General features: G+C 26.6%; 5 protein-coding genes across 13 annotated transcripts; 3 read left to right on the forward strand and 2 right to left on the reverse strand.

Annotated features, from left to right (window-relative positions):
* Positions 1–133: 133 nt before the first annotated feature.
* On the reverse strand, positions 134–10,056 carry LOC122717883 (rho guanine nucleotide exchange factor 26). Of its 3 annotated transcripts, XM_043942369.1 has the most exons (15): positions 8,977–10,056; positions 8,308–8,515; positions 6,736–7,603; positions 6,339–6,646; positions 5,563–5,999; positions 5,358–5,497; positions 2,509–3,039; positions 2,316–2,416; positions 2,102–2,204; positions 1,661–2,009; positions 1,485–1,598; positions 1,247–1,408; positions 928–1,122; positions 513–829; positions 134–422 (listed from the first exon to the last, which is right to left on the reverse strand). In XM_043942369.1, the coding sequence occupies exons 2-15, from the start codon at positions 8,467–8,469 to the stop codon at positions 208–210; spliced, it is 4,002 nt and encodes a 1,333-aa protein (XP_043798304.1). In that variant the 5' UTR covers positions 8,470–8,515; positions 8,977–10,056; the 3' UTR covers positions 134–207. The 3 variants fall into 3 exon arrangements, with proteins under 3 accessions (XP_043798304.1, XP_043798303.1, XP_043798305.1); XM_043942368.1 differs by having other exon boundaries at positions 8,308–10,056; XM_043942370.1 differs by lacking the exons at positions 6,736–7,603; positions 8,308–8,515; positions 8,977–10,056 and having other exon boundaries at positions 6,339–6,471; positions 6,552–6,569.
* Positions 10,057–10,913: 857 nt separating this feature from the next.
* Positions 10,914–14,510, forward strand: LOC122717884 (PMS1 protein homolog 1-like). Its single transcript, XM_043942371.1, has 12 exons — positions 10,914–11,359; positions 11,470–11,590; positions 11,669–11,833; positions 11,892–12,160; positions 12,236–12,355; positions 12,437–12,580; positions 12,723–13,141; positions 13,212–13,470; positions 13,542–13,659; positions 13,739–14,051; positions 14,124–14,265; positions 14,336–14,510. The coding sequence occupies exons 1-12, from the start codon at positions 11,222–11,224 to the stop codon at positions 14,423–14,425; spliced, it is 2,298 nt and encodes a 765-aa protein (XP_043798306.1). The 5' UTR covers positions 10,914–11,221; the 3' UTR covers positions 14,426–14,510.
* Positions 14,511–15,249: 739 nt separating this feature from the next.
* LOC122718228 (casein kinase II subunit alpha) lies at positions 15,250–21,105 on the forward strand. Of its 2 annotated transcripts, XM_043943096.1 has the most exons (8): positions 15,250–15,431; positions 16,540–16,690; positions 16,845–16,956; positions 17,040–17,252; positions 17,947–18,141; positions 18,222–18,573; positions 18,692–18,785; positions 20,195–21,105. In XM_043943096.1, exons 2-7 carry the CDS (start codon positions 16,596–16,598, stop codon positions 18,775–18,777), a joined length of 1,053 nt encoding a protein of 350 aa, XP_043799031.1. In that variant the 5' UTR covers positions 15,250–15,431; positions 16,540–16,595; the 3' UTR covers positions 18,778–18,785; positions 20,195–21,105. The 2 variants fall into 2 exon arrangements, with proteins under 2 accessions (XP_043799031.1, XP_043799030.1); XM_043943095.1 differs by having other exon boundaries at positions 16,462–16,690; positions 18,692–21,105.
* Positions 21,106–23,570: 2,465 nt separating this feature from the next.
* LOC122718227 (ubiquitin-like modifier-activating enzyme 5) lies at positions 23,571–25,598 on the forward strand. Of its 3 annotated transcripts, XM_043943094.1 has the most exons (8): positions 23,571–23,691; positions 23,827–24,044; positions 24,195–24,330; positions 24,394–24,590; positions 24,657–24,843; positions 24,914–25,016; positions 25,080–25,250; positions 25,317–25,598. In XM_043943094.1, exons 2-8 carry the CDS (start codon positions 23,905–23,907, stop codon positions 25,490–25,492), a joined length of 1,110 nt encoding a protein of 369 aa, XP_043799029.1. In that variant the 5' UTR covers positions 23,571–23,691; positions 23,827–23,904; the 3' UTR covers positions 25,493–25,598. The 3 variants fall into 3 exon arrangements, with proteins under 3 accessions (XP_043799029.1, XP_043799026.1, XP_043799027.1); XM_043943091.1 differs by having other exon boundaries at positions 24,914–25,250; XM_043943092.1 differs by lacking the exon at positions 23,571–23,691 and having other exon boundaries at positions 23,821–24,044; positions 24,914–25,250.
* A 65-nt stretch (positions 25,599–25,663) lies between these two features.
* Positions 25,664–27,394, reverse strand: LOC122718225 (actin-related protein 6). 4 transcript variants are annotated; one of them, XM_043943090.1, is made up of 3 exons: positions 27,234–27,394; positions 25,932–26,903; positions 25,664–25,830 (listed from the first exon to the last, which is right to left on the reverse strand). In XM_043943090.1, the coding sequence occupies exons 2-3, from the start codon at positions 26,882–26,884 to the stop codon at positions 25,701–25,703; spliced, it is 1,083 nt and encodes a 360-aa protein (XP_043799025.1). In that variant the 5' UTR covers positions 26,885–26,903; positions 27,234–27,394; the 3' UTR covers positions 25,664–25,700. The 4 variants fall into 4 exon arrangements, with proteins under 4 accessions (XP_043799025.1, XP_043799023.1, XP_043799024.1 ...); XM_043943088.1 differs by lacking the exon at positions 27,234–27,394 and adding an exon at positions 26,995–27,227; XM_043943089.1 differs by lacking the exon at positions 27,234–27,394 and adding an exon at positions 26,974–27,227 and having other exon boundaries at positions 25,932–26,898.
* Between the last annotated feature and the right edge of the window lie 98 nt (positions 27,395–27,492).

Genomic DNA, 27,492 nt, shown 5'->3' on the forward strand with positions numbered 1-27,492 from the left:
TTTATATTAAAAAATAATAAAAATAGTTTTGTTATTAATGTTTACAGTTCTAATTATCTAATCCTTACACTTGCAATTGTACATGCTACAATATTATATTATTTTGATGAGAAATGAAATGAAAACAATTATATTAATGTAGAATATCATAATATGTTGATTTATTAAAAATCATATAAATTAGTTATTGATAGTTGAATCATTCATTTAATGAATGATTGATTGTTGTTTTGTTCTTTGTTGCAATATATTTCCATTTAATGTAAGAAATCGATGTCTCTGTCTAAGATTTTTTGCGCGAACATGTTCTGATGCAACTTCTTTCGTATAGTTTCCAGGAAACCAGCCCTGTTCACCATTTAATAATTTTTCACCATGATACCATCCATCTGACATTTTTTTAAATACATTTATAACATCCCCTAAAAACAATTTTTTGCGTTAATTAAAATGCAAATACACACACACACACACACACACACACACACAAGTTTTTCATAAAAAACATATACCTGGATGTAATGATAATTCATCTGATTGATTTGAAGAATAGCAATATAAAGCTACTACTTGAGGACAATCCCACACTTCATAAAGTGTTTCTCCCGTTAATCCTCGTTTTGAAGGAAAAACTGCTTCCAACCATCTTTGTCTTTCTGTGTCGCTTTCGCATGTTAAAATATATTCAATTTGATGCCCTGAATGATTTTCCAAAAGAGTCAAATGCATCGCATTGCGACCAGCAAATGGCGAATCTTCAGAAATTGGTTCTAAAGCGATTAAACTTCTTTTACAAGTATCTATAATGCTATATGTTTCGTCATGAGTACTATGATACAAAAAAAAAAGAAAGAAAAAAAACATGTTATATAAATAATATTATATTTTATAATAAAAAAAAAATACGATTATATAAAATGCTCATACTTGGATTTATATTTTGCGACTAGAAGAAAGTCTGTGAGCAATAATAAATAAAGAGACGTTTTATTGAATTTCTTTCCAAATGTGAGTTTATATTCGGTATCAGCTTTCATGGATAATTGTACAACTGGTCCACTTTTAATTAAATTTTTTCCTTTTAATACAATCGGTTTAATTTTCGCGGAATATTCCAATCTTCTATTGGAACAAAATTGTTCATTTAATATAACATATGTTTAATATAATATATAATATATGTAAATGAAAAAAATTACGATAAAATATTTTTGAGATTATACCAATTATAAATTGTAAACATTACTTTGCTAAATTTTCCATTTCAATCTCCTTTGCCGCGGCACGAGCACCCTCATTGCATTCAGCAACAACATAACTTAAACTTGATAAGACTTGTTCCCAATGAGGTCTGTCATTATGTTCAACTGGTAATTTAGAAAGAATTGCATCGGCCAATAAAGGAAGTCTAAATGAAATATATATTTTTTATTCATTCGTTATTCCACGTAAAATTTGATCGTTTAAGCAGAATTTTATTTTACCTCGTTATTCGTTGCATCGGTAACATTAAAAATGAATGTAAAGACAAGTTTTGACAAATTGAACGATTTTCTATTTGTGAAATTGTTTCCAAAAATTTTAAGCCTTTTCGCGTTCTAAAAAAATAAAATCACAATCATAAATTTCAAGTTTGAAAGATAAGCATTTTTCTACTTACCTTAAATCTTTGAGAATTGTATCAATACTAACTTGATTAGAACAATATGTTACATAAATATCTAAACATCTATCGGCATATTTAAGCAATACATTCGGCAGATTATGCAACATAGGATCATGTCTCCATATAGTTTCCAATTCAGCTAAAAATTGTTCTGATGCGTGCAACACACTAGGAATATCGCCGAATATCTTGTCTTTTTCAATCGAAGTTAAAATTTCATCGATCGAGGAGTCGTCAAGAAACTCGGTTTTTAAAACACGAAGAGAATTCAAGTAGGATGCTTCTGAAGTGAGAATTTCGAACTTTGCTTCTTGAATCTTCTTTTCCTTGGTAGTTAATCGTTCTAATAAAAAGTAAAACGTTGTAATGATAGCTGGATTTTAGATAAAATATAAAAATGTGTAATTGTTTACAATAATGCAACACGTCGCTTACTTAAAAGATCACTATTTAGAACTTGAGGTGTTTGACACCACAACGTTCTATGTCCCGGTTTTGCCAAATCCGTGGTAGATCTGGACGGGATTATACCCTCGACCTGATTAATCGTTCAATGATTAATAAACTATAAAGTATTAGAGTATATAAAGTATTAGAATATTATGTAAATAATTTTGATTCTGTAACAATATGTATATATATATATTACCTCTTCGTAACCGTCCGAATTGAAATCGGACGCTATTCTAGCTGCAGCTGCTGCGTAAAATTGATAAAGAGGTTCCTGATCGGCAAGTATACTATAATGATCTAAAAGAATAAACGCTGTATTATAAGAATCGAAGCAAAAAATGAAAATTAAAAATACTTCTTTAGATTCGAAATTTTAAACATTCTCTTACCTATTTCCTTGGTATTGCTATATATAGGTTCTTTGTTCAAAGTTCTTGTTATTGCGGAATCATTGTCGGTATTCGCACTGGTATAATCGTTCAAGTAAAAAGTTGAGAAAGGTCCGTTAACGGTTTTTTTGAAATGCCTCGTGAAACTAAAGTATTTTCCACCATTTAAATTGGAATGATCGTTGGTGAATTCTTTATTTTCCTCGCAGGAATGATCATCGTCGACCGAAGTCCTTCTCCGCATGCGACCTAAACTTCCTTTAGTAATGCTCCACGTTCTTCGAAGCATTTTTATTCTTCTACCAAGAGTTCGAGTCAAGCTAACTTCGCGTGGTGGAGGAGGATTTGGCCTCGTAGGTGCTTCCAAATATGACGCGATCACCAATCGATTATTCGAATTTTGTCCCATTTCGACATTATCGTTCCATCGCTCTCTCGTCTCATCGATCGTCTCAGTTTCCGAATCTGTGCAGAATTCATCTGGCTGGAATGAATGGAGACTCTCGTACGTGCTGTCATCGGAAGTATCGTCTGTAAAAGGTTAACAGCTAAATCAATAGAAAATAAAATTGATAGGAATCACAATCTTTATCTCATTAATTAATGAGAGAATAGTTTATTGTTTTAATATGATTTCAAGATAAATCATAATATTTATTTAATCTCTCTTAGAGATTGATTTACATATAGAAATATATATATATATATTTTTTTTTCTGTTAAATGAAAATAGATAATTATTGATAGAGACACATCATTGATATTATTTAACGGTATGAAGAAAATCGGTACAATTTCCTAAAATTTGCAAGGACCTTCGTGAATATAGCATGATGCTTCCTGAATATCCATGTCCTCATTTAAGTCGATGATTCTCATCTGAACAAGACCTTGTGTTCTTTGTGAATTTTGTGACGTCGTTCGATTCTGGTCTTCTTTCTTCCATTCTTCAATATTATGCGCACAACCAACGAGCAATGCCGATCCTTTACCAAGACTTATAGCCACTAAAAAAACCATCGTTTATCGTTTCACAGTATTATATCTCTGTGTGCGTATGTATGTATGTATGTATGTATGTATGTGTATATATATGTATATATATATATATACGATATATATATATATCGTTTTACGTCGTGAATGTCATGTGTATTTCAACATTTGTTCAAGTTTTGAAAATGAACGAGAAAACCAAACAATTAAAATATTCGAGTAAGATTTGTAAATGATGAATATGTATGAATATAATATATGGATTATTTAAATCTTGAAACAATCGAAATATATGTATAAACGAACATGACACAACGATTTTTCCTTCCTAATAACGAATGGCGAGAAAATATGTAAATTGAAATGTCTGACAAAAGAACGAAGTGCAATCATTTTGTCATCTTTATTTACTTGGATAAATTTCAATTTTTTTTAAAATTTTTAATATAATGTACATGAAGTAAAGTATCATAGAAAATCATCTTATGTAATTTACCTTGTGTATTCGGTCGTCGAAAAGTTTTCAAGGTTTGTTTCATTTCCACGACATGTCGACTCGTTACAAACGAGTCTCGCATAAACACATCATTCAACGGAATATAAAATTCGTATCGAAGGCAATTAAGAGAATAGATTAAGTAAATTTTATTTCTCGCTACGATACGATATAATACGATGCGATGCAACGAATGTCTCGGCCATGACTGACACTGAGAGAGCGCAATACGCGCTTTCACCTCCCGGCAATCTGTACTCGAGTCCGGTTTCCAGGCTGAACTCGACGATAAAATATTTTCACGCATCTCGTATCATCGCCTACATTATCTCTATACAATTACGTTGTTGGTAATCCTTTGGAAATAGCGAGGAATCGTCCTTGGTAGTAACATGCCCGTGAAAATGATCGGGAACCGTAGGTGTAATGTATTCTTTTCCTTCTCAATTTCTCTTCTCATTTTTTTTAGAAAAAATAAATATTCAACGAAAATATGGCGAAATTTTCAAGTAACGAAGATTTCGCTGGCAAAAGGAAGTTTGGAAATAGAATGATCGATTACGTGCGAATTGTAGATTATAGCTTCTTCGTTGATCGTGAAATATGTGTGACACGATGGGTAACTTTTACTTTGGACAATTCACTATATGATTGTTCCGACGATATCACTGTATAATGAATAAGTTGTTCTATAACGTTCCAAGAAATATAAACGATTTCTTTATTTAACGAAATTTCACATTTTTCGTTTCTTTTTTTCTTTAATCTCGAACCAAATCCGACCACACATAGACACAAAAAAATTGAAGATCGATAACAAATATTCGAATCTTGAAAATTATTTATCGTGACTGTTGAATCGTTTAATTTTAAGATATAAATTGTACCGAAACAATTAAATGTATTTAATTTTTGGTCAAAATTATATTTATATTATCCATATGTAATGTGAAAACTTTGTAAAAAAAAAAATTTCTTGCTTTACGTTCTTTAATAATTTTACAAAAATGAACACATATATTTAGCATACCAAAATTTATGCAACATTTCATTTTTTTTTGTTTTATGATTTTATAAAAGATAAAATCAGAAAAAAATGAATATATATTTCTATATATATGGCCCATATCTTATACCATGTTGTATCGAAATTTTTATTAAAAATAATTTTCATAACGAGTATTTGAAAATTGATATATAAAAATTTATTTTCGATATTGTTCATATATAAGATAATAAAAATTCAATAAATTAAACAAATACGATAAAATTTTTCTAGATATGTCTTTTGAAAATATCTATGATATATTTCGCTTAAAATTATGAAAAAAAATTACAAAAATTACACAAAACTTACCGTGGAATGTAGATTCACACGAAACTGGCTTCGATGACGATTTTGAGCTTTTCGAACTCGATATCTTCGATCGTTGTCTTCTCATCATTCGAGACCATTTTTGACCTGATTTCTTCTTACTCGGAACTTGTGTCCCTGTACTTTTTCATTAATTGTAAGAAAAAAAAATGTATATTTTAATTGAATCGTATTCCATTACACTTACGAGAAATAATATTTGTTCGTGAGATAAGGTAAAGCAATCGTTGTTGAATCTTCCAAATCTTCCCATTCTGATTCTTTACCGTAAACATTTTGCCAACTTGCTCTTAAGATAGAATCTATTGTAGAGCCGGTGTAAAGACTATTGACACGCTCCTCGCTCGGTAAACCAACGTCATCGTATACATCTCGATCGTTTTCCAACGCATCGATATCTTCGTTTACGCTGGAATATTCGTTGATAATAAATTGCTCGTTTTTTTGTTTCGTTTCATCATCACGACTTTCACTCTCATTATCCGCAAATGCATTTCCTTTATTGCTCGGACTCATAACATCGTCATAGATATCGTTGGAATCTTGGAAAGTAGTTGAAAGTTCATTGATACGATTTTCATCTATTTGTGATACAGATATTCCCACGTCGTCATAATCATCCTCCTAGTAAATCGTAGTAATAAGTCAGGAAAATAATATTGATAAATGATTAACACTGTTGCTAAAATATTTAGCTAATATAAATAATATATATAATTTAATAATATAATAATATAAATAATATAAATTATAATAATATAAAATAATAATATAAAATAATAGTAATAATATAATATATATAAATATATAAATATAATTATATAAATAATAATAATAATATAAAAAATTTTTCCATAAATTATGAATATCTAGGTTAGATGTTCAATGATATTTTTGAACGATCAAATAAATATTCAATTCGAACGTTACATATGATATATATATTTACGTTAGATTAATCACCTGATTAATAAGATTCAGTGGTCCTACATCATCGTATATCTGACCGGCATTTTCGATTTTGTCGGTATTTTCATTCAGAGTTGATTGCATATTCTCGAAAAGGAGATTCTTAGTTCGGTTGCTCCATAGAAAACTAGAATTAGCAGGTAAGGCAGTCGACTCATACATTGTTTTCTCCTCGCGTACATTTTCACGATATTCATTTGTTTTCACCTGTTGGCTTGATTCCAATGTTTTTACTCCGCGTTCTCGCAACTCGGCTAACAATTGGCGTTTAAGATTTGCAACATCAAATGCGTCGTATTTTTCTAAAATTTGAAAAGCTTTTCATTAGAAGAAACGAAATAAGAGATAGAAAAGACGATTACAAAAAATAACTCGAAAAGGAAAAACATACGAGTAGATTCTCCTTTTGTTTTAACAACAATCGAACACGCGTGTTCCATTTGATTTTCAGACACTGGATTCTCGTAGGTCGTTGCAACGAGGAGAGGTAACGTGGCACACTTTTGTTCATGTGTAATTACGACTTGTTCTAAACTATATCTGATCGTGTTTTCGTTCGAAACCAAATTTGGATTTGTGGCGGATGCGACATGGACAAAATTTGTCGGCGGAGATATTTTTAAATATTTCAATTCCTCTCGAGAAAGACTTCGCGATCTATATTTACAGTTCGAATTTATTCCAATCTTTGAGTCTACAGACAAATTTCTCAAAGAAGTAAATGATCCTCTATCCAGTTTACTTTTTCCTTTTTGTCTTTTTTTTGGTCTCTTTACGATATATTCTGGTACGAGATGCAATACATTTTTCGCAAAATATTTCTTCTTTCTATCATAATTTGAAAATTCATTACTAAGCGATCTTTTTTCTAATTTTCCATCAAAAAACGATTCCATTAATGATTTTCCAATGGATGATCTTGTAACGTTCGATGAACAATTTTTGATCGCTAAGTCATTGGTAGATTTCGACTTAACGAATAAATTTTTTGTATATACGGTATCTTTTTTGTTCTCAAGAGTTTCGTCATTTTCATTCTGACATATATCCGTAAAAAATACCGATTCTATTTTTTCATAATCGTCCGATAGAGATTCATTCTTTTCGTTTTTAGAATTCAAGGAATGATTGGAATTACGTTCGATGTTTGATGGATAACTTTCCTTAGAAATGTTACTCTCGAAAAGGTTGGTATCAATTTCTCTTGCCGTTTCTCTTATCAGAGTAGTATCGATTTCACTGTTACCGCTATCGTCTCTCTGCAAACAGATGATATGATATTTTTTTTCGATATTTTCCTCGTCGAGAATATTTTCTTGCAGGTCCGATTTAAACGATGATAATAATCAATATTTGACGTTCTGTTTTGACGAAAGACACAATCTTGTATCGACCTTTGAACGAAACATTTTACGCGATTCGTTAGTTATTACACACGTATTCTTGCACGGTATAGTTAAGACATTTATAACGGTCTTGTGGATACGGTTTCAAGGAATGCGATAGAAATCATAGGGTATAACTGTTTCAAAAGAGTAACTGTCCCGTCGCTCGTCAGTACAAGTCATGTTTTCTACACGTGTTATATACTCAGTTTCCAACAAAGAAATTGACAAGTGTTCAAATCGTAGATGTGCGATATATATATTCGAATAAAAAAAAGTATCGTGTGAAATAGTTTTGAATCTGCCAGAGATCACGAATGACGTTCGAATTCTTATGAATTTTGTTCGAAAATGGTGACGAAACCATTCCTTTGTATTAACATCGTTGAATTTTTTTGTGGTTGGACTTTCTCATCATCACAACGAAATTCCAACTAGCTCGCGTTTTTTAAATACTCGTCATAATTAACGAATGTAATCGACTGATAAATTGTGAAATTAGAATTTTATCCAACTGAAAGATATTATCGAGATGCGAAAATTCTTCATTATTTATCAAAAAAATAATTAATACATACCTTGAAGCTAGATCGCTTGATAGTAATTTTGGCATTGATTTTTTCTTTTTCTTTTAATTCGTTCAATTCCTCAATTGTAACATTTTCATCGCCGACGGGTAATAATTGCAGTGGTAACGTCGCTCTTTTTAGAGCCAGACTATCGAGAGTCGCGTAAATCATTTTTTCCGAAATTGAAGATGATTTTCCGTTTCCATGAAGGAAACTCCTGTTGGCAATGGGTACAATACTCATATTTTCCTTTAATCTTTTATAATGTTAATTAACGTGTCAATTAATTTTCACTAGTTCATCGATTATGAAAAAATTGTCATTTTAATATTTTAAAATAGTTTTATATAAAATGATTATCACAAATTGCATATTTAAACATGGATGATCTTTCACATTTTTTTATATCCGAAGCAGAATTTTCTGCGAAAAATTGTTATTGTTTCGATTATTTAAAAAAATGAGAGAAACACTTCCTGTTATCAGATATATGTGAACGGAAATTTTTTATCAAATTTTTTTATCAAATTTAATTACATTTAACATCACTACGATTTAATGTACGACGTTAATATTCTTTATACGTGTCAAGAACGAATCATGAACGAATGTAACATAATTGTTTTACAGCTCGATTGACAGAATTATAAAAATTGACAGAATTAATAACAACTAAACCTGTTTGCAATTGCTTCGTGTGATTTCGAAAGAATACATCGTGAACTAGCTTCCGCAATTTGTTCTCCTCGCGAAATATTGCGGTTTACCAAACGAATGATGAACGCAATCGCGATAATCAAAATATTTTTATTCTTCTTGAGTTTCCTTGTTCACGGCGCGTATTTAACTCGCTTTTCGAAACATTTTATGTATTTCACTATAAATTTTCCGACTTTCCGTGTAATTATTGCGCTTCGATTTTCTTTCCATATCGGTTAATGAACAATCATAAAATATATTCGATAGTCAATACAAGCAACTTGATGTTAACAAGGCCACAAATACATTTATGAATGTATTTATCAATATTATTTCATCAAGAATTCGTCAGATGAATCGCAAACGTAATGACAGATATGTTTGAACACAGGTATTAACTAATCGCGTACTTCTTCGTATAACACCATTTCGAATGAACCGATCGTCCATCGAGTGACAAATCATGCATACTCAGTGAATTTTTAAACTACTTGCTCTGCCTCCGCGCAACTACAATCCCGCGTACACGAGATCGGTCGTTTTCGACTGGTTTCGTCGCTATTCGTCAACCATTCCCGTATTCCTCGAATTATTCACCCTTTCTGCTTTCATACTTTCATATATGTTGTTTCCGCATATACTTACTACTTTCGCTTCGAGATTCATTGAAAATTTTATTCTACGATAAGAAATATGATTCGTTAAAAATCATTTCACTTTTTTAATATTTCGGAATTTAATTTTAATTTTAATTTTATTTTCAAATACAGCCCTGAAATGTAGAAATTCTTGTATAAAGTAAAATCAGGGAAAGGTAAAACGATGCAGCAGGTAATCAAGAATTCCTACATTCTTATATAGCTGAGTGTTGGAAGATGATGTGGCAAGTTGGCCCCATTCTTTCTTAGTGGTTTTTATGGGCTTCATATGTCATTATTGGATGATGACCACCATGACACTGTTTTTTTACAGTAGCTTATAGAAAGGACATCATTAATTTATAAATTCATTATTATAATTTAAAAAAAATATAAATATTATAATTTAAAAAATGGAAGGAAACGAAGAGAATTGGAAAAAAAGCATCTTTAATAAATAAAGATAAAAGTTTATATAAAGTGATTTTTAAAGAAATGTATAATTTGCATAGATCCATTGCCATTAATTACTAAAAATGTTTCTCACTCAAATAATCGCAATTTTATTTATTTAATATATTTTTAATTTATTAAAAAAGTTGAAAATTTATAAATTACAAATATATCCATAATTTAAAAAAAAATTAATTAAAAATTTATTATTTAAAAAAAGAAAAAAGAAAAGTATTATAGAATATAATTAATGATTTTGTATTTTATTTTTTCACTCGATGATATTCGTGTTTGACATTGTTATTTATTATTAATATTTCATTACAATAAGCATTCCAAGAAAATCTAATCAAATATTTATTGTTTTTTTAATTTTCAAAATTAAAATAAATAAAATATATAAATAAAGCATTTGAAATATATTGATATGCTTTAAATAATTTTTCATAATTATATTTTATTTTTCATATCGTAAAAAAAGAAGATATTTCTTTTTATGTAAATTAATAAATTAATAAATTATTATCTAAATATATTCATTTGTAACAAAGATGTTTAACAATAAATTAAAGTTAAACAATATTTTAATATCAATAATTATAACGACATATATCGTTATAATGATGAAATTTAATACAAAATTATGTTTTCTTTTGATTTCGCAAAAAGATACAAAAAAAAATAATAGCGTATATTGGACTTATTAATACATTCGAAAAAATATAAATAAAATGTTTAATTATTTTTTATGATATAATATATTTTACTATTTTATTATTTTAAAATAATATTTAAATAAAAATATGACTTGGTTATCTATATACTTTTGAAATCTACTTTGAAATCTAATCATTACTAATGTTAAATATATTTCTATCATATAATCATTTGTATCTTTCATACATATTTCAAATTCGCGCGCTTAGAGACACTGTCAATCGATTTTGTCATTCTAACCACATTTTTTATGATACAATTTATTTTTCGTAGACAAAATTTAAATAATTCACGCGTTAATCATATTATATTATATTAAATAATATAAATATAAAAGATATAAATTTTACATTTTATATTTTATTTAAGAACTTGACATATGATACGTTGTTTTTATATATTTTATTTACACAAAAATGACCATCTCAGCTTTAGACAAAGATACTGTGAAACTTATAACTACTACTCAAGTTATAACTTCTATATCTACCGCTGCAAAGGAATTAATAGAAAATGCATTGGATGCTGGTGCAAAAAATGTTGAAATTAACTTGGTACTTCATTGTTATTGTCTTTAAATAGCTATCTTGCTCTTTAAATTATTTTATAGTATATGAAGTATTTTATAGTATTTTAATATTAAATTTATATTTTATTTTGATAGATAGATAATGGATGTACCTTAATAGAAGTAAAAGATGATGGTAATGGTATTTCAAATATAGATACTCCTTATATGGCTTTACCATCCTATACATCAAAACTATGTAGTTTTTCTGATTTAGGTATATAAGTTATATCATAAAGGAAAAATTAATATAAAATAATATGAATATAAATTAATATTTAATATAATTATATAGATTCTTTGGAAACATATGGATTCAGAGGTGAAGCATTACATGCATTGAGTTCAGTATCAGATCTTACAATCATAACAAAAACAGAACAAGATGAAGCAGCTATATCTTATACTATTGATCATTATGGATATATCGTAAATTCAAAACCATGCCATAGATCTACAGGTATTAAATGAACTTAAAAGTTTAATTTAAATTTTTAAAATGAATATCAATTTTTTAGGAACAACTGTACAAGTTAAAGAAATATTTAAACAAATTCCAGTCAGAAGACAAATAATTACAAAAAAAGCTAATCAAGATATTAAAAATTTAGAATTTTTAATAAAATGTTATGGTATATGCAAATTTTTTGTACGAATAAGTTATAAAATAGATAATAAAATTATATTTATAAAGCCTAGTACAAATAGCTTTGAAGAATCAATTGCATATATTCTTGGTAGAAAAATAACATGTAATATGGATTGGATAGATATTACAGATACAGATGTAATTATTCAAAATTTATTTTTCATCATTATTTCTTATTTAATTTTTTAATTTATTAAAATATATATATTTTAGATTAAAATGAAGTTAATGATTCCCTTGAAAACAGTAAAAAATGGATTTGAACTCTTTCAATCTGATTCTCAATATATTTTTGTGAATAATAGACCTATTAAATATAAAGAATTGGAAAAGGTATATTTTCTTTCATTTTCATTAATTAAATAATTTAGTTAGAATATTTTAAAAAATATTTTATTTAAAAATTATTTATAGGTAGTAATTAAAATAATTTTGGAGGCATTTGGGCAAGAATTATCTAGAAAAAAACCAATATTTGTTATATACATTTTGATAAATGCAGCAAATATAGATATTAATCTAGATCCAAATAAAAATGTTGTACTTTTTAAAGAGCAGGTATTGTATTTATAAAATTTTGTATTATTTTAAAAAATGTTTATATTTTATGTTTATTATTTATTATTATATATATCATGTTTTATTATATTATTATTTATATATTATGTCATTTTATATCATGTTTATTATATATACATAGAATATTGTTATCAATATGATACAAAAATATCTAGAAAATTTTTATGGAATACAAAGAGAAGTACAAGAAGAAAAAAATTGTGATATATCAATTAATGATTATCAAGATTATTCACAAAAATCAGATATTAACAATATTGAAAATGAGGAACCTATGTGTAAAAAGCAAAAATTACAAACGGAAGAAAAAAATGATATGTCTATTAAAAAGAACATAAATGCTACAGTAAATATAATAAATAACTTGAATTCTGTTGAAAACTCTGAACATACATTACAAACTTCTATAAATAAAGAAAATTCTCTTGATGAAAAATGTGAGAAAGATATAGATAATTTTAATGTTCAATTACCTTCTTTAGATTTAAGTGATTCAGATTCAAATGAATCACAAAATTTTACATATTGCGACAATTCGAAGTTAGTATCTAATTATAGATTAAAACAAATTAATTGAAATATTTTCAATATATTTTTTTATTTTATATAGTAATGGTAATCTAAAAAAAAATACAGAAAATACTCCACCATTTGAATTAACACCGCAATTTGAAACACTCAGTCAATTGCCATTAGTAGATTTAGGTGAAGATTTTATACTGGATGAATATTCCAATCTGGATACAAATTTAAAAGAGAATACAATGAAAATTGCGAATTCAGAGGTATTGCATGAACAGACTAAATTAAATGCAAAAAAATCTGTCACATTAAAAGAATGGAGTAAAGGACATTTGCCTGGTTTAAAGGTAAAATTAATAAGAAAATTAAGAATTAATAAAAAAAAATCATATAAATTATATTAAATTAATTTTGATAGGGGAATACAGACATAGAATCTTATAATTGTACTAAAACAAATGAATCATCAAATTATGATACAGATAAAAATGTATGTGAAGGTTTTCTTAAATTTTCAAAATATATCAAATCAGAAGGTAAATATATCTAAGAACTTAATTTATAAAATATAATATATATTAAAAAAAAATATTAAATCTGTATTTTTAATTGTAGTAACAAATAAAAATCCTACAATGACAGCACCACAACTTGCCTATATAATAACTAATCGATGGAAAAAATTGTCACCTGAAGAAAGAGGATATTATAGAGATTTGGCATGTGATGAGAAATTAATGCATAAGAAAGATAAATTAAAAACAAAAGAAAAATGCTTAGTAAATCTGAATAAAAATAAAAATAGACTCTTAAAAGCATTTGAAAAAATGAAAACAATGAATTTTGAGAAAAATAAAAATTTAGTTATGAGAACTACTGTATCTTGGCATATAGATTTAAAAAAAGTTACTGAAAAATTCTTGAATAAGTAAGTTAATTGATTGTTATTATAAATCTATTATATCATTATTATTTGATAAATTCATTGTAAATATTGTAGCTCTTCATACGGAAATACCAATCTTGTTGTTGGATTTTTACATTCAAATTTATGGGTTATTCATAAATCTGCACATATTTGGATTTTAGATGCTAGAAACCTTAAAAAAAAATTACATATATCTGATACAGATGTAAATGAGGTAAATAAGACTAAAATCAATTATTATTTTCTTTAAAATGATACTTTTTCATATATTTCTTTTATTATAGGATAATGCTGAGAATATAGAACAACTTCTACAGCAATGGTTTTTAACAAAAGATGATTTATCATTATTACATCCTATTCATTCATTATAATTAATTAGAAATGATTTTTAGTTTATAATATTATAACTGTTCTTCAAATAATAATTTTATTTGAAATAAATAATATATAAATAAATTTTTTACGAATTTAAAAAATTAAATTTTAAAATTAATTATAATTAGAATTTTAATGTTTCTCTCAAATTTAATTTATTACATATATATATTAAGCGATATATATATCCTATAAATAATATTGTGTATTAATGCAAATAAATAGTTACATAAATAGTTATAATAAATAATATAATAATGATTACTTTATCTTAGAATTCAAATTTTATTTGGTTAAGTGTTAGGAACATAAAATAAAAATAGAGATTATAAAAGAAATTCTGATTGGTTAATATATAGGAACTTTGACTAATCAAAGTATATGAAAATGTATAGTTTGACAGTTTCCATTACAATTAACCGTTATTTTCAATAAAAATAAAATTTCTTAATTAAAAGAAAATCTTATTACAAATGATTATTATCTGATATATATGATTTTTTAAAATGTCTTTCTACTATTATTTTAGTTATAAATAGAATTTTATTTTATAGAGAATTTATTTTTAATTTTATTACTATGTATATGAACAACAAAACGTTAATATGTTACTTTGTATATTTAGAAAAAATATATTAAACACGTATGTCACATATAAAAATATATTTCTTTATTTGATATAATTGATATAATTGATAATCTATAAATTACAATATAATTGCAACATTGATAATCTATAAAAGTGATAGTCTTAATAAGCTTTGATTGGAGAGATGGTTGAAGATTGCTGATTTCAATCTATATATATTTGAAGTTTGTGGTTGGTTGTTGGCTGCCATCTTGGACCTCGATCGTTTGAGAAGCCGGCCGCCCGCAAAAATCTTCGAGTTTCACGCGTTCGCGCGGCCTCACGTATTCCTTAAGTAGGTTGCGTGGTTTTACGACGAATTTAGAGATCTGTTGCGGTCAATTTAATCAAGATTCGGGTCCGGAATGCATTAGGTAAGTCTAAAATAAGTCAACATTAATTTCCTGATTGCGATGGCGTGTGATTTATCTCGTACATGTGTGTTCGTGTCTTATGCTTGTACGTGTTCTAATCCCTGTTGCGATAGTAGATTAATTTTTGCCTAGTCTTTTTCTATTTAATGAAAATTCAATTTTCTTCATGCAAATTATATTTATTTATATAAAAATTCTTTTATTAAATCATAACTTCAAACTATACAAATGTATTCTGTGAACTCACAATCAATAGACATCTAAGGAATATGCAGTTCATTCCTTGAAATCGGTGAACACGTTTTCAACTTTGTTAGTTTCTTATTTTAAAAATTATTTTTTTCTTTCATTATACTGCTTGTAAACTTGTAATTATTTTTATTGAAGTTGTTTTGATTCTTCTAACCATATAAATGACTACTTTTTCTGATTACATTCAATTAAATGTCATATTGATATTTTCAATAAACATTGTATAGATTATAAAGGAATTTGATTATATCTTTCTCCATTTATATATATAAAAAATTAATATTACAATTGTAAGTAATTAAGTATTTGTATTTTTTTCTTATATTGTTTTAATTATGTTGTATTATTGATTTTTTAATTGATAATTTTGAATTTATTTACTACAATGAATCCAATATATATGTATATATATATTTAAATATCAGAATTTATTCCTATATATTATTATACATTATTATCATATATATTTAAATTGAAAATATTTTAAAATCAAATGAATTATATATTTAACATTAAATATTACATTATTTTAATTAATTATATTATATTGAAAATTATAAATAAATACAAATGCAATATATATTAAAATGCAATAATTGTTTAAATTTTATAATGATATTATTAATATTAATATTTAATTTTATAGTTCACATATAAACATAAAAATTTTAGAAAATTTAAGATTATTTAACATTAAAATATTATAATTATAATTATTATATTAAAATATGTTTAATTATTGTAATTTTATTTTAATATAATTTTTTTGATGACTCAGGTATATATTTATCCTCGCGCATTTATAACTGGGTGAGTGGAGGAAATAAATTAACTAGATTTTGTAATTTTTCAATAGACAGTGAAAGAATAGCACTCCACAAAACAAATAGTAGTAGTGATATATCAGAAAAAATGGCACTACCTAGTAGAGCGCGAGTTTACACCGATGTGAATTCACACAAATCTAGAGATTATTGGGACTATGAATCCTATGTTGTTGATTGGGGGTAAGTAAATAATAAAAGCTTATCTGTCTATATATATATATATATATATATATGCATCTATAAATATATGTATGTATGTATGCATGTATTCATCTATACATATTTCCATATTTTTCTTATTTATTTTAATCATAATAAATTATTTGTTATATAGACAACAAGATGATTATCAACTAGTGAGAAAATTAGGCAGAGGAAAATATAGTGAAGTATTTGAAGCTATTAATATTACAAATAATGAAAAGTGTGTTGTAAAAATTTTAAAGGTAAAAAATATAAATTATATTTTAATAATAATTTTATTACGATTAATAAGAAATATTAATTTTTATCTGATTTTAATCTTTAGCCTGTAAAAAAGAAGAAAATAAAAAGGGAGATTAAAATCTTAGAAAATCTAAAAGGAGGGACCAACATAATTACACTCCAAGCTGTTGTTAAAGATCCTGTATCAAGGACACCGGCACTGATATTTGAACATGTGAACAACACAGATTTCAAGCAATTATACCAGACGCTAACAGACTACGACATAAGATACTACCTCTACGAATTATTAAAAGTGCGTGTATTGTTAAGTGCAATGGAACCAAGTATCAGTCCAATGTGAAATCTTCGAGATTATTAATTTGATAGATGTAGGTGCATATCATAGGTTCAAGGAAGAGTTCGAAAATATTTCATTTATACAAATTCATTATTTTCTCTTTATTATCATTCTTTGTCATAATTAGTAATTATATTCTTGGATCAAAATATTTGATTGATGACTTATTCTATTATAAAACATTGAAATTATCTAATTTCATTTCTTCATTATCATTATTTATTTTTTATTTTAAAAGTCATAGAAAAATTAAATTTTTAAATTATTTATATACAGCAATTATCATGAATTATTTTTTCTTTCTGTTTTTTTCTTTTTTTTTTTTTATAATTTTTATTTTCATAATTGGATATAATAAAATTTAATAATTTTAAAGATATTTTGCATAAAAAAAATTTAAAAGTGAATATAATAAAGGAAAATATGATGTAATATTTTTCTATAAAAATGAAGGAATCATTCTCGTTTATTCGTCAAAAGTATATAAAAAGTATCCTTAGTTTCAGAAATTTTTAAAATTTTCGGACTCATGAATATTTAAGTAAGTAATGTGTCGATAGTGTTCGATCCATTTTACATCTATGGCTAAATAATGTGTTGAAAAGCATTAATGATATATAAGACGCAATCGTCTTTTTTTTTTGTTTAGGCATTAGATTATTGCCATAGTATGGGAATAATGCATAGGGACGTTAAACCGCACAACGTTATGATAGATCATGAAAATCGAAAGTTACGGTTAATCGATTGGGGTCTAGCAGAATTTTACCATCCTGGTCAAGAATATAATGTACGAGTAGCTTCGCGTTATTTTAAAGGTCCAGAACTACTTGTAGATTATCAGGTTTGTGTTCATCATATCATAATTTTATTATAAACTGACTAATAATTTTAATTATAAATGTTGTTTTCTTTGTACCGTAGATGTACGATTATTCATTAGATATGTGGTCTCTTGGATGTATGCTTGCAAGTATGATATTCAGGAAAGAACCGTTTTTTCATGGACACGATAATTACGACCAATTAGTGAGAATTGCAAAAGTTCTTGGAACTGAAGAACTATTTGAATATCTTGAAAAATATCATATTGAATTGGATCCTCGCTTCAATGATATTTTAGGCCGACATTCACGTAAACGCTGGGAACGTTTTATGCATTCAGAGAATCAACATTTGGTATCACACGAAAGTCTTGATTTTCTTGATAAACTTTTGCGTTATGATCATTATGAAAGACTCACTGCACGTGAAGCTATGGAACATCCCTATTTTTGTAAGTATTATAAAGTAATCAAATTTTGCGCTAAATTCTTACAAAATAATAATAATATAATAAATTGATAAGAAATGATTATTTTATTTTGATATTGTTTTTTTTTCATTCATCTTAGATCCAATAGTAAAAGATCAGGGTCGATTGAACATGGTATCATCGTCACCTACTCCCATAACAGGTTCGTTGCCTGTAGGTGAGTAACGGCCCAGGTAATGTCACCACCTCAATTTCCAATTTATAATTATTTAACCATATCATTCACGTATTGTTGAATCGACCATGAGAATGCCGTGAATATATAATTTCGCATCTTCGAATAAGATGCGTATCGATTGAACATCCATGAAGTTTGTATTGATTCGAATTTACAACTTCTATTTTACGATATTTATAAAAAACAAAGAATGAGGAAAATGCCGGAAATATGAACATGTGTTTGTATTATATTGTACGAATACGTAGTTCTGTTGGCACTCAATTGAATGCATGAAATCAATTGTTGACATCGTCCGGCATTGTAAAATTTAACTAATTCGCAATGATAGATAAACACTGTTTTTGTAAAGTGTTTAAACGTTGAGCGTGGAAACACATTTATGTTGAAATAAATCAGTAATATTAAGTATCCATCGGAAACTTTTCCCATTGCGAATTAGTTAAAGTAAAAAACTGTGTTACGCTTTACGCAAGGTCATTCCAGTCATCTAAATAATGAGACCAAGATTTTTTCCGTTATGGCCAGAATATAAACATCTATTAATGATTTTTCTTTAATCTGAAGTTTCTCGGATGTATGGAATGACTAATGCGACTTATAGTCATATTATAAAAAAAACATACGAAATAGAATAATGTCGACTGTTAAAAATATGATTACGATCTTCTTTTAAGTAATACGTATTTTATTTTTCACAATACATTGTACTTTAGAATTTCAAATTTTCTCGACTATTTTTTTATCTTCTTTTTCGTCTTTTTAATAAGAAGATCGTTTCAAATGGTCATAATGTGACTAAAAATGCAACTAAACAAATGTTTGATTTAAAATATTTAAACGATTCAAGTCTATATGTCGTTTAGTATCGATTAATATATAATTAGAATAAAATGTATAAAATGCTGACTTTTCTTATATTGTTATATCGAGTATCAGTTATAGCAATGCCTCGCCGATTATGAAGGATGATGTATTTTTTCCTCGAGGAAGAAGTCGCACGTACTATTAATAACACTTGAAAGAAAATGTTTGATTCCTCCTTATTAAATGGTGAATATTATAGAAATTAATTTACTTAAACACGGATCTGAGCTAGTGCAATAGCTTCAAAAATTTTCAATTCAATTTAAATAAGATAATCGTTTACTGGGTAATGTTTAATAAATAATAAATACAATGTGCAATTAAAATCTTATAATCTAAAGAGTATACTAAATATATATTATTTCCAAAATTTATTAATTATTATGGTAACAGATATATAATTTTTTTTTTATAAATAATTATTGGTATTAGACGACAACTGGACTTGAATTGCTTAGTCATTTTAAAACAGACATTTTTTTTAGTCAGTATGCGTATTTGTAAGGAGCGTGCGAAGAATCAAACATTTTCATTTAGGTATCGATACTTCGCGCGAGGGGCTTAATCCCATCCCTAAGCGTGACTGTGAGCAGCGTACCGGTTCATGGAATAAACCGACTGAAAAATATGGTGGGACAAGTTGGAAATGGGACTCAGAAAACGATGAAGTATTCATCACATCCATTACATCCTTAACATACAGTTTTCAACTTTTGATTATTTATGTATGAAAAGTTGAATCTTTCATTCCACCTAAATTTGCAAATTTAAGAAGAAGAAAAATATATTATGTGATGGTGGACCACTCCTTACATAAATGGCAATTATATTTTGACGTGGTGTATAAAATTCTACATTTTAGACATTCCTTGATTTTCATCGTGGGTATTACTTAAAGGAATTCAGGTTTGATATATTGGAAATAAACTCTATGCGATAAAATTTTAAATGGCATAAGAAGTAAATGATACGTTTCAAAGTATTTTTGTTACATTGCAAATCATTTAGAAACAGAAGAAAGTTTACAACATTAAAATTAAGTCTATAAAGTACGTGCTCTGTCCATATTGGCCGGTATGCATGTGCTGTTAATAATTGTATGTTTCTTTTCTGTGTTTTTATAATCTGTCATTTCTATTGTGTTCCTTTGACGCTGCTACTAATGTCACGATCGCGGGAAATCTGTAAATGCATAAAGACGCGATTAGATCATGTTATGTCACTTGAAAGATCGTCCGTTATTACATGAGACATTATAATGAAAATGATGCAAAACAAACCATGTGTATTTGCATCCATAAAGCGCGTACTACACACACAACACAGCACATATGTGCTTACACTTAACATGTACCTTAGGCCGCTCGGTTTAGTACTTTTAACGATGATAAAAATGTTCGTTTATATCTGATACAATGATAGTTGAATAAAATGTTTGTTATAGCCAAGTACTCTTTGTGCTCTGTGAATACCTATATATCCAGTAATAAATGTTACCAAGCTACTGGTAAAAGGCATCATTGATCAAATGCTTTGAAACCATCATTTTTAAGGTCACGCTTAAAATTTTAGCTCTTGTTATTTTCATATTTCTATAATAATTTTTAAATTATATCAAAGAACATTATAGAGTCTTAATTCAATTTTCATTGACCAAAATGAGAATTCACAGGCACCTTAAAACACTTGGCGCCAGCAGAAGCCTATGTACATGAATTAAACACACGCCGATAAAGGAAAAAAGAACATTTGTATTGCTGTACCTTGTACATCTGATATGCTGGTCAAAAACTTAATATCGATAACACCATTAAATCGATCAATTTATTTCATATACAGCATTACCAATGTGTTTCTTATAAATTGAATATATAATTATTTATATACGACCGTAAGTCAGTTTATTGTGTACATTGGAAAAATTTACTTCGAGAGAAAGAGGGGGAGAGAGAGAGAGAGAGCAAGCGAGCGAGCGAGAGAGAGAGAATGGAAGAGAGACGTACTTTTAAAGAATGTATAGGAATAGAGCACACTCCACTTGTAAACCATGTCCTTTCGTATTATTTCGAAAGAATTCATCAGTTCCTATACGCATAAATTACGCATAAAGTACGGTCAATTCAATATATAAATATATACATACATATATACATATATACATATATGAAACGCGCGCACGCGCGTGCTACACATACAAAATACACATTTACAAACTTACATACACACACACATATATATGTAGAGTATTTTAAATGCGTACCCTATCAAGCGGAGTGTGAATTTAAATTCAAAGAGTGGGGTATGCTTTCGAATATTATCGGCTAAAAGAGAAATGTTTGCTTCTTATTCTGATTATTGCGCCGTTTTTGCCATATTATTACATATTTAAAGCATTTATATGTATATATATATGTATATTTTATTTTTCAATAATGTATAAAAGATATATATACATATATACATAACACAGATAAGTGATAATAAACGAAAGAGTACGTAGATGTATAACAAAGATATACATAATGCACTATAAATGTTAAAGATGTAAAAAAGAAATACTTTATGTATCAGTAAAGTATAAATACATTTTATTTATTTCGTTTTTTATAATCGTGGTATTGCTTCCTGAACACGATTTACAAATATCTATTTTCAAGTCTTTTACATGGCAAAAACGGCGTATACATAATTGTTTATCTAAATTTGATAACCCTTCCTGTTCGTACGTTAAGTTTATGATAATCTAGTTTAGTTTTATAGAAAAAAAAAAAAGAACTATTGAATAACTCCTATTTAAATCTGCAAATGAACTTAAACAAAAAAAAAAAAAAGAAAAAATTAAAATAATAAATTGTCACTAATGTAATTAATATATTATGCTAAATTTGAACGTTGATATTTTTATCTCGCAATCATAATTTAACACTATTTTGACAAGAAAATGTATTGTTAAAAGAAAATCATTAGAAAAAGTCGTTCTATTATTATCATATATAGATCATAGATCAGTTAAAAAATTTTTCCCTATTTTGTTAAAGAACGGCTATATTCTGAGGGAAAAAAGTGCACCAATTTTTCAATATATATACACCAAATGTACATTGAACTTTTATATTCATTCAACAATACCAAAGTGATAAAAGTGAAATTGTTTATATACTTCCTCGTTTTCTGTTTCTCTCTCGATTCTAAATTTTTTTTTTCTTTTTTTTTTTTTTTTCTTTTTTCTAATAAATACGGGATATTGGGAAATAGAGTATTTTAACACAATTGAGGTATGACAATAAAATTAGCCAAAGTGCACGGAATTAATTTGACTTAACATATCGTCGATAGTAAAAACATGACGAAAATAAGAAATGATCCATCCTGTATTACATGATCACATGTTTTTAATGTTTTTTGCAATATTTACTCTTAAAATTAGTAATACGATGGCTAAATAAAGAATAACAAAAAATTACAAAATTTTTTTTCTGCGGGTACAAAATACTTGTGCATATATGAAGTGTAACAACAATATATATAATTTATAATACGAAATGCTGTAATACTAAACAATGCTGTATAGAATTAATTGAAAAAAAAACAAATACAATTTTGTTTGTATTAAAAGAAAAAAAATAAACCTTATAATTATTGAGTTTTTCAGTGAAAGACTCTATTTTATGCTAATTTTCTATTTTTTATAATTATCATATAATAAATTTTATTCTTGATCTTTGTAATTAAAGATTTTAATGAAAAAATATAGTATATAAAAGTTCATTTTTATAAACATGAAATAAGTAAAGAAGAAGATATACAAAATCCGTATTTATTTACCTATGTCAATTTTCTAAGATTGAAGATATTATATTTTTTCTCTGAATTTCTCAATTTATATTTTATTTTACTTAAAAAAAAGAAAGAAAAAAGATATAATTTATAAAAAATTTTATATTTTATATATATTTTTTATGATAATCATGCTCTTTTTAAGGTTATTCAAATAGAAAGTAATTTTGAAATTATTTTAAAATTTCAATGAATATGTAAGTATATCGATTATAAGTACATATTATTATTTTGCAAATTAATAATTTATGTTTTAAATAAACATAAATTTATATGTTATGTATAAAATAATTCATCTGTCACAATACATGGAAATACTTACTATTACTTAGAAAAGATTGGCGTGTGTATCATAACTGTAGGTATCATATCTTACGTGTAAGTTTAAAAATTATTTTTTAATCTCAATAATGGATGAAATTGATGGCTTGCGACAAAAAATTAAAGAACTCGAAAACAAATTGCTTAAAGAACAACATAAAAATATGTTTATAACAAGAGAAAAAATAGAACATATGTCAAGTGAAGTGAATGATTCAAATCCATATAGGTAATTTGTGTTTATATAAGATTTTTTTATATTATCAAATATTTTACAAAAATACATAAATATTAAATATAATTATTATATATTTTTACAATTATTCTTTAATACAATTTAAAATATAAAATTTTAATATTATTTTTATTCTTTGATTAGTCGTTTGATGGCATTAAAACGTATGGGTATAGTGAATAATTATGAAAGTATAAAAGAATTAACAATTGCTATAGTTGGAATAGGTGGAATTGGTAGTGTAACTGCAGAAATGCTAACAAGATGTGGAATTGGCAAGGTAATATTATATAAATTTATGAAAGATTTTTCAGTTTTTTATAAATAACAATATAAATTTTAGTTGATTCTTTTTGACTATGATAAAGTGGAAATGGCAAACATGAATAGACTTTTCTTTCAACCTTATCAAGCTGGTCAAAATAAAGTAGAAGCAGCATCAACAACATTACGATATATTAATCCAGATGTAGAAATTGAAACTCATAATTACAATATTACTACAATGGATCACTTTGAAGATTTCATGAATGTTATAAGGTATAAAAATATTTTTTGAACAATTGTAATTAGAAATATTTGATTAATATAAATTTTTAATTTTAGCACAGCAAGTTTAAATAAGGGTCCGGTAGATTTAGTTCTAAGTTGTGTAGATAATTTTGAAGCTCGGATGGCAATTAATACTGCTTGCAATGAACTTAATCAAAAATGGTTTGAAAGTGGAGTTTCTGAAAATGCAGTTTCTGGGCATATCCAATTTATTGTTCCTGGAGAAACAGCATGTTTTGCGGTGAATAAATATTATAATTAAATAATATGAGTGATAACTTAAAAATTAGATAGCAAATATTTTTTTCTAGTGTGCTCCTCCATTGGTAGTAGCAGAAAATATAGATGAAAAAACATTAAAACGAGATGGCGTTTGTGCAGCATCTTTACCAACAACAATGGGAATTGTTGCAGGTTTTTTAGTTCAAAATGCACTTAAATACCTTTTAAACTTTGGTGATGTTTCTTATTATTTAGGTTATAATGCTATGCAAGATTTCTTTCCTAAAATGATATTAAAACCAAATCCAAATTGCGAAGATAATTATTGTAGAAAACATCAAGAAGAATATAGATTGAGACCAAAACCAGAACATAAAATAAAAGAGATAGTTGAAAATGCGCCTTTACATGAAGATAACGAATGGGGTGTGTAATATTATATATATGTAAATCAGTGTAAAATTACCAAATTAAAATCTTATGTCATTGTAGGAATTTCTCTTATCGATGAACAAGATCAACAAGTAGATGAAAATAAATATTTATCGTCAGTATATGTAAAAGAAACAAATTATGATTCTCATTCAACTGATTCGCAAATCAATCAAATTTCGTCCGAATCTAATATTAGCTTAGAAGAACTAATGGCACAAATGAAATCTATTTAATTTTTGTTCATTTAGAATAACATTCATAATGTTATCTATGCATTTATGTTTTTCATATTATTTTAGATAAAATAATATGTTAAAAAAATAAATAAATAAAAAATAAGTGAATATTTAATATATATATCACAATATTATGTACATACATGTACATTGTAGATATACATACAAATATGAACCATTGAATAAAAGAAATTTATTACGAAAGTTAAACGTCGAAACGTTCAAAACAAAGATTTTGGCCTTCTTCTTCATAATCTTCTCTCGTTACTAGAAGATTTGAAAATATTGAATCTTTGGAAAGTGTTTTTCCACCCTGCCATGCATATGTGACTGGGCTAGAAATAAAGATAATAATAAATTATATATATACATATATATTGAACTTATTAATTATATTTTTTAAATTTTAAATTAATATTGAAATTTTTTTAATTACTTTTCAGGTAAGTGCACATTTATCGTGTATTCTGCAGGTGCTAAACTTCTAACTTCTTTATAAATTCTTTCCTGGAATCCAGGAAATTTTGCATTACCTCCAGTAAGAATAATATTAGATAAAAGGTGTGGCCATGTTTCTTCATCACAAGCTTTTAAACAATCCATTATTGCTTCTGGAATACCCATTTGACGAATACCGACATCTGATGGAAAAAATAAGATTTCTGGTATAGCAAACCTCTCATTGCTTAATCGTAGAGTTTGTTGTTCATTAGGAGGTTCTGGATTTTTTAGGAAACCACGTCTTAATGTTGTATAATCTGGTAAAACATAATCTTTGATTATAGGATTGTTTTCTATTTTATTTTTGGCGATATCCATATCTTTAAAAAATTCTTGAGAAACAAAACAGGAATCCTCTTTCACTTGATTTATTACGTAAGTTTCATCCATAACATGAAGTTGACGATAAGATATAATTTCTTTAAGATGATTTGTAAGAAGTTTTCCACCCACATCAATGCGTCTAATACCTTCTTTAATTTTAGTATCATTTACATATGGTATTATGTGAGTAAAACTATAACCACTATCAACTACGATACAACATTTTGTATTAGGATTTTCTGTCTTATACTGATAACAAGAAAGTGTACAGCTATTAATTCTTAAAAGACTTTGACATTCGTATTCTTCAAAAAATATTTCCATCATGGCTTCTTGAACGGTAGAAAAATTAAATAAAGGTTCAGTTACAATTACAGAAAGTTGATTCAAGTTCACCAAACAGCATTCTTTGGAAAATATATAATCCCAGACAGTTTTCTGAACGTCCCAATTAACAAGATATCCTTTTTGAAATGGTAAAATATAAAAAAGTCCAGATGCATCTCGACATTCTTCGATTTGACTTCCTACGAAAGGTCTTCGACGTTCACTTTTCGCTTTCATTATGCAATTTGGAACTAATCTAAAAATTAAATTGTTTTTATTCTCATTTTTTTTCATTTCATTTCAATCATAAATAATTATTCAATTACTTGACATTATCAGAAGCTAACCCAACTTTTGCAGTATAGGCACCATTATCAAGAACAAAAGTAGAATTGCTCATTTTAACAAATAATGAAATAATGAACTAAAAATTGATTGTTTTTTTATTTATTTATTGTTTAAATTTAATTGATCATTATTTCAAAATATAGATCAAAATAAATTTCATGTACACAACGCGTGATAGAAAATGCTTCATTTAAATCACAGAGGATAAAATTCAATTGATATTTTATGTTATGCTTACTAGAACTCTTATCATTTTAATATTATTCTTAACATTACGAATTCCACTCAAGATAAAATTAGTAATAAGTAGAATTGAAATTAAATTTCAATAAAATCTTAAAAAAAGAATAGATATTCTGTAAAGTTTCATAAATTGAATCGATACATTTTATTGAGATTTTTAATCTAATAGATTAAGGAAAAAACATAATAAATTATAATTATAATAATTGTAATAAAATTAAACAAATATCGGAATTGTTTCTTGAGCATCTAAA

The sequence above is a fragment of the Apis laboriosa genome, unplaced genomic scaffold (genome assembly GCF_014066325.1).
Source record: "Apis laboriosa isolate Shangri-la unplaced genomic scaffold, ASM1406632v1 scaffold5_cov152, whole genome shotgun sequence".
NCBI classification, from domain to species: Eukaryota; Metazoa; Arthropoda; class Insecta; order Hymenoptera; family Apidae; genus Apis; species Apis laboriosa.

What these genes read in the sequence shown, in the direction of transcription:
- LOC122718227 (XM_043943091.1), top strand. Translation starts at nt 23,905, where the DNA reads ATGGATGAAATTGATGGCTTGCGACAAAAAATTAAAGAACTCGAAAAC. An exon ending in CAAGATGTGGAATTGGCAAG is followed by an intron (nt 24,331 to 24,393) that starts GTAATATTATAT and finishes TATAAATTTTAG; the next exon opens with TTGATTCTTTTTGACTATGA. An exon ending in GATTTCATGAATGTTATAAG is followed by an intron (nt 24,591 to 24,656) that starts GTATAAAAATAT and finishes TTTTAATTTTAG; the next exon opens with CACAGCAAGTTTAAATAAGG.
- LOC122717884 (XM_043942371.1), top strand. Translation starts at nt 11,222, where the DNA reads ATGACCATCTCAGCTTTAGACAAAGATACTGTGAAACTTATAACTACT. An exon ending in AAAATGTTGAAATTAACTTG is followed by an intron (nt 11,360 to 11,469) that starts GTACTTCATTGT and finishes TTATTTTGATAG; the next exon opens with ATAGATAATGGATGTACCTT. An exon ending in ACATATTGCGACAATTCGAA is followed by an intron (nt 13,142 to 13,211) that starts GTTAGTATCTAA and finishes TATTTTATATAG; the next exon opens with TAATGGTAATCTAAAAAAAA.
- LOC122717883 (XM_043942368.1), bottom strand. Translation starts at nt 8,541, where the DNA reads ATGAGTATTGTACCCATTGCCAACAGGAGTTTCCTTCATGGAAACGGA. An exon ending in ACAATTCTCAAAGATTTAAG is followed by an intron (nt 1,599 to 1,660) that starts GTAAGTAGAAAA and finishes TTATTTTTTTAG; the next exon opens with AACGCGAAAAGGCTTAAAAT. An exon ending in GTCGCAAAATATAAATCCAA is followed by an intron (nt 830 to 927) that starts GTATGAGCATTT and finishes TTTGTATCATAG; the next exon opens with TACTCATGACGAAACATATA.
- LOC122718228 (XM_043943095.1), top strand. Translation starts at nt 16,596, where the DNA reads ATGGCACTACCTAGTAGAGCGCGAGTTTACACCGATGTGAATTCACAC. An exon ending in GTGTTGTAAAAATTTTAAAG is followed by an intron (nt 16,957 to 17,039) that starts GTAAAAAATATA and finishes TTTAATCTTTAG; the next exon opens with CCTGTAAAAAAGAAGAAAAT. An exon ending in ACCTCTACGAATTATTAAAA is followed by an intron (nt 17,253 to 17,946) that starts GTGCGTGTATTG and finishes TTTTTTGTTTAG; the next exon opens with GCATTAGATTATTGCCATAG.
- LOC122718225 (XM_043943087.1), bottom strand. Translation starts at nt 27,047, where the DNA reads ATGAGCAATTCTACTTTTGTTCTTGATAATGGTGCCTATACTGCAAAA. An exon ending in TTAGCTTCTGATAATGTCAA is followed by an intron (nt 26,904 to 26,973) that starts GTAATTGAATAA and finishes TTTAATTTTTAG; the next exon opens with ATTAGTTCCAAATTGCATAA. An exon ending in AATGTGCACTTACCTGAAAA is followed by an intron (nt 25,831 to 25,931) that starts GTAATTAAAAAA and finishes CTTTATTTCTAG; the next exon opens with CCCAGTCACATATGCATGGC.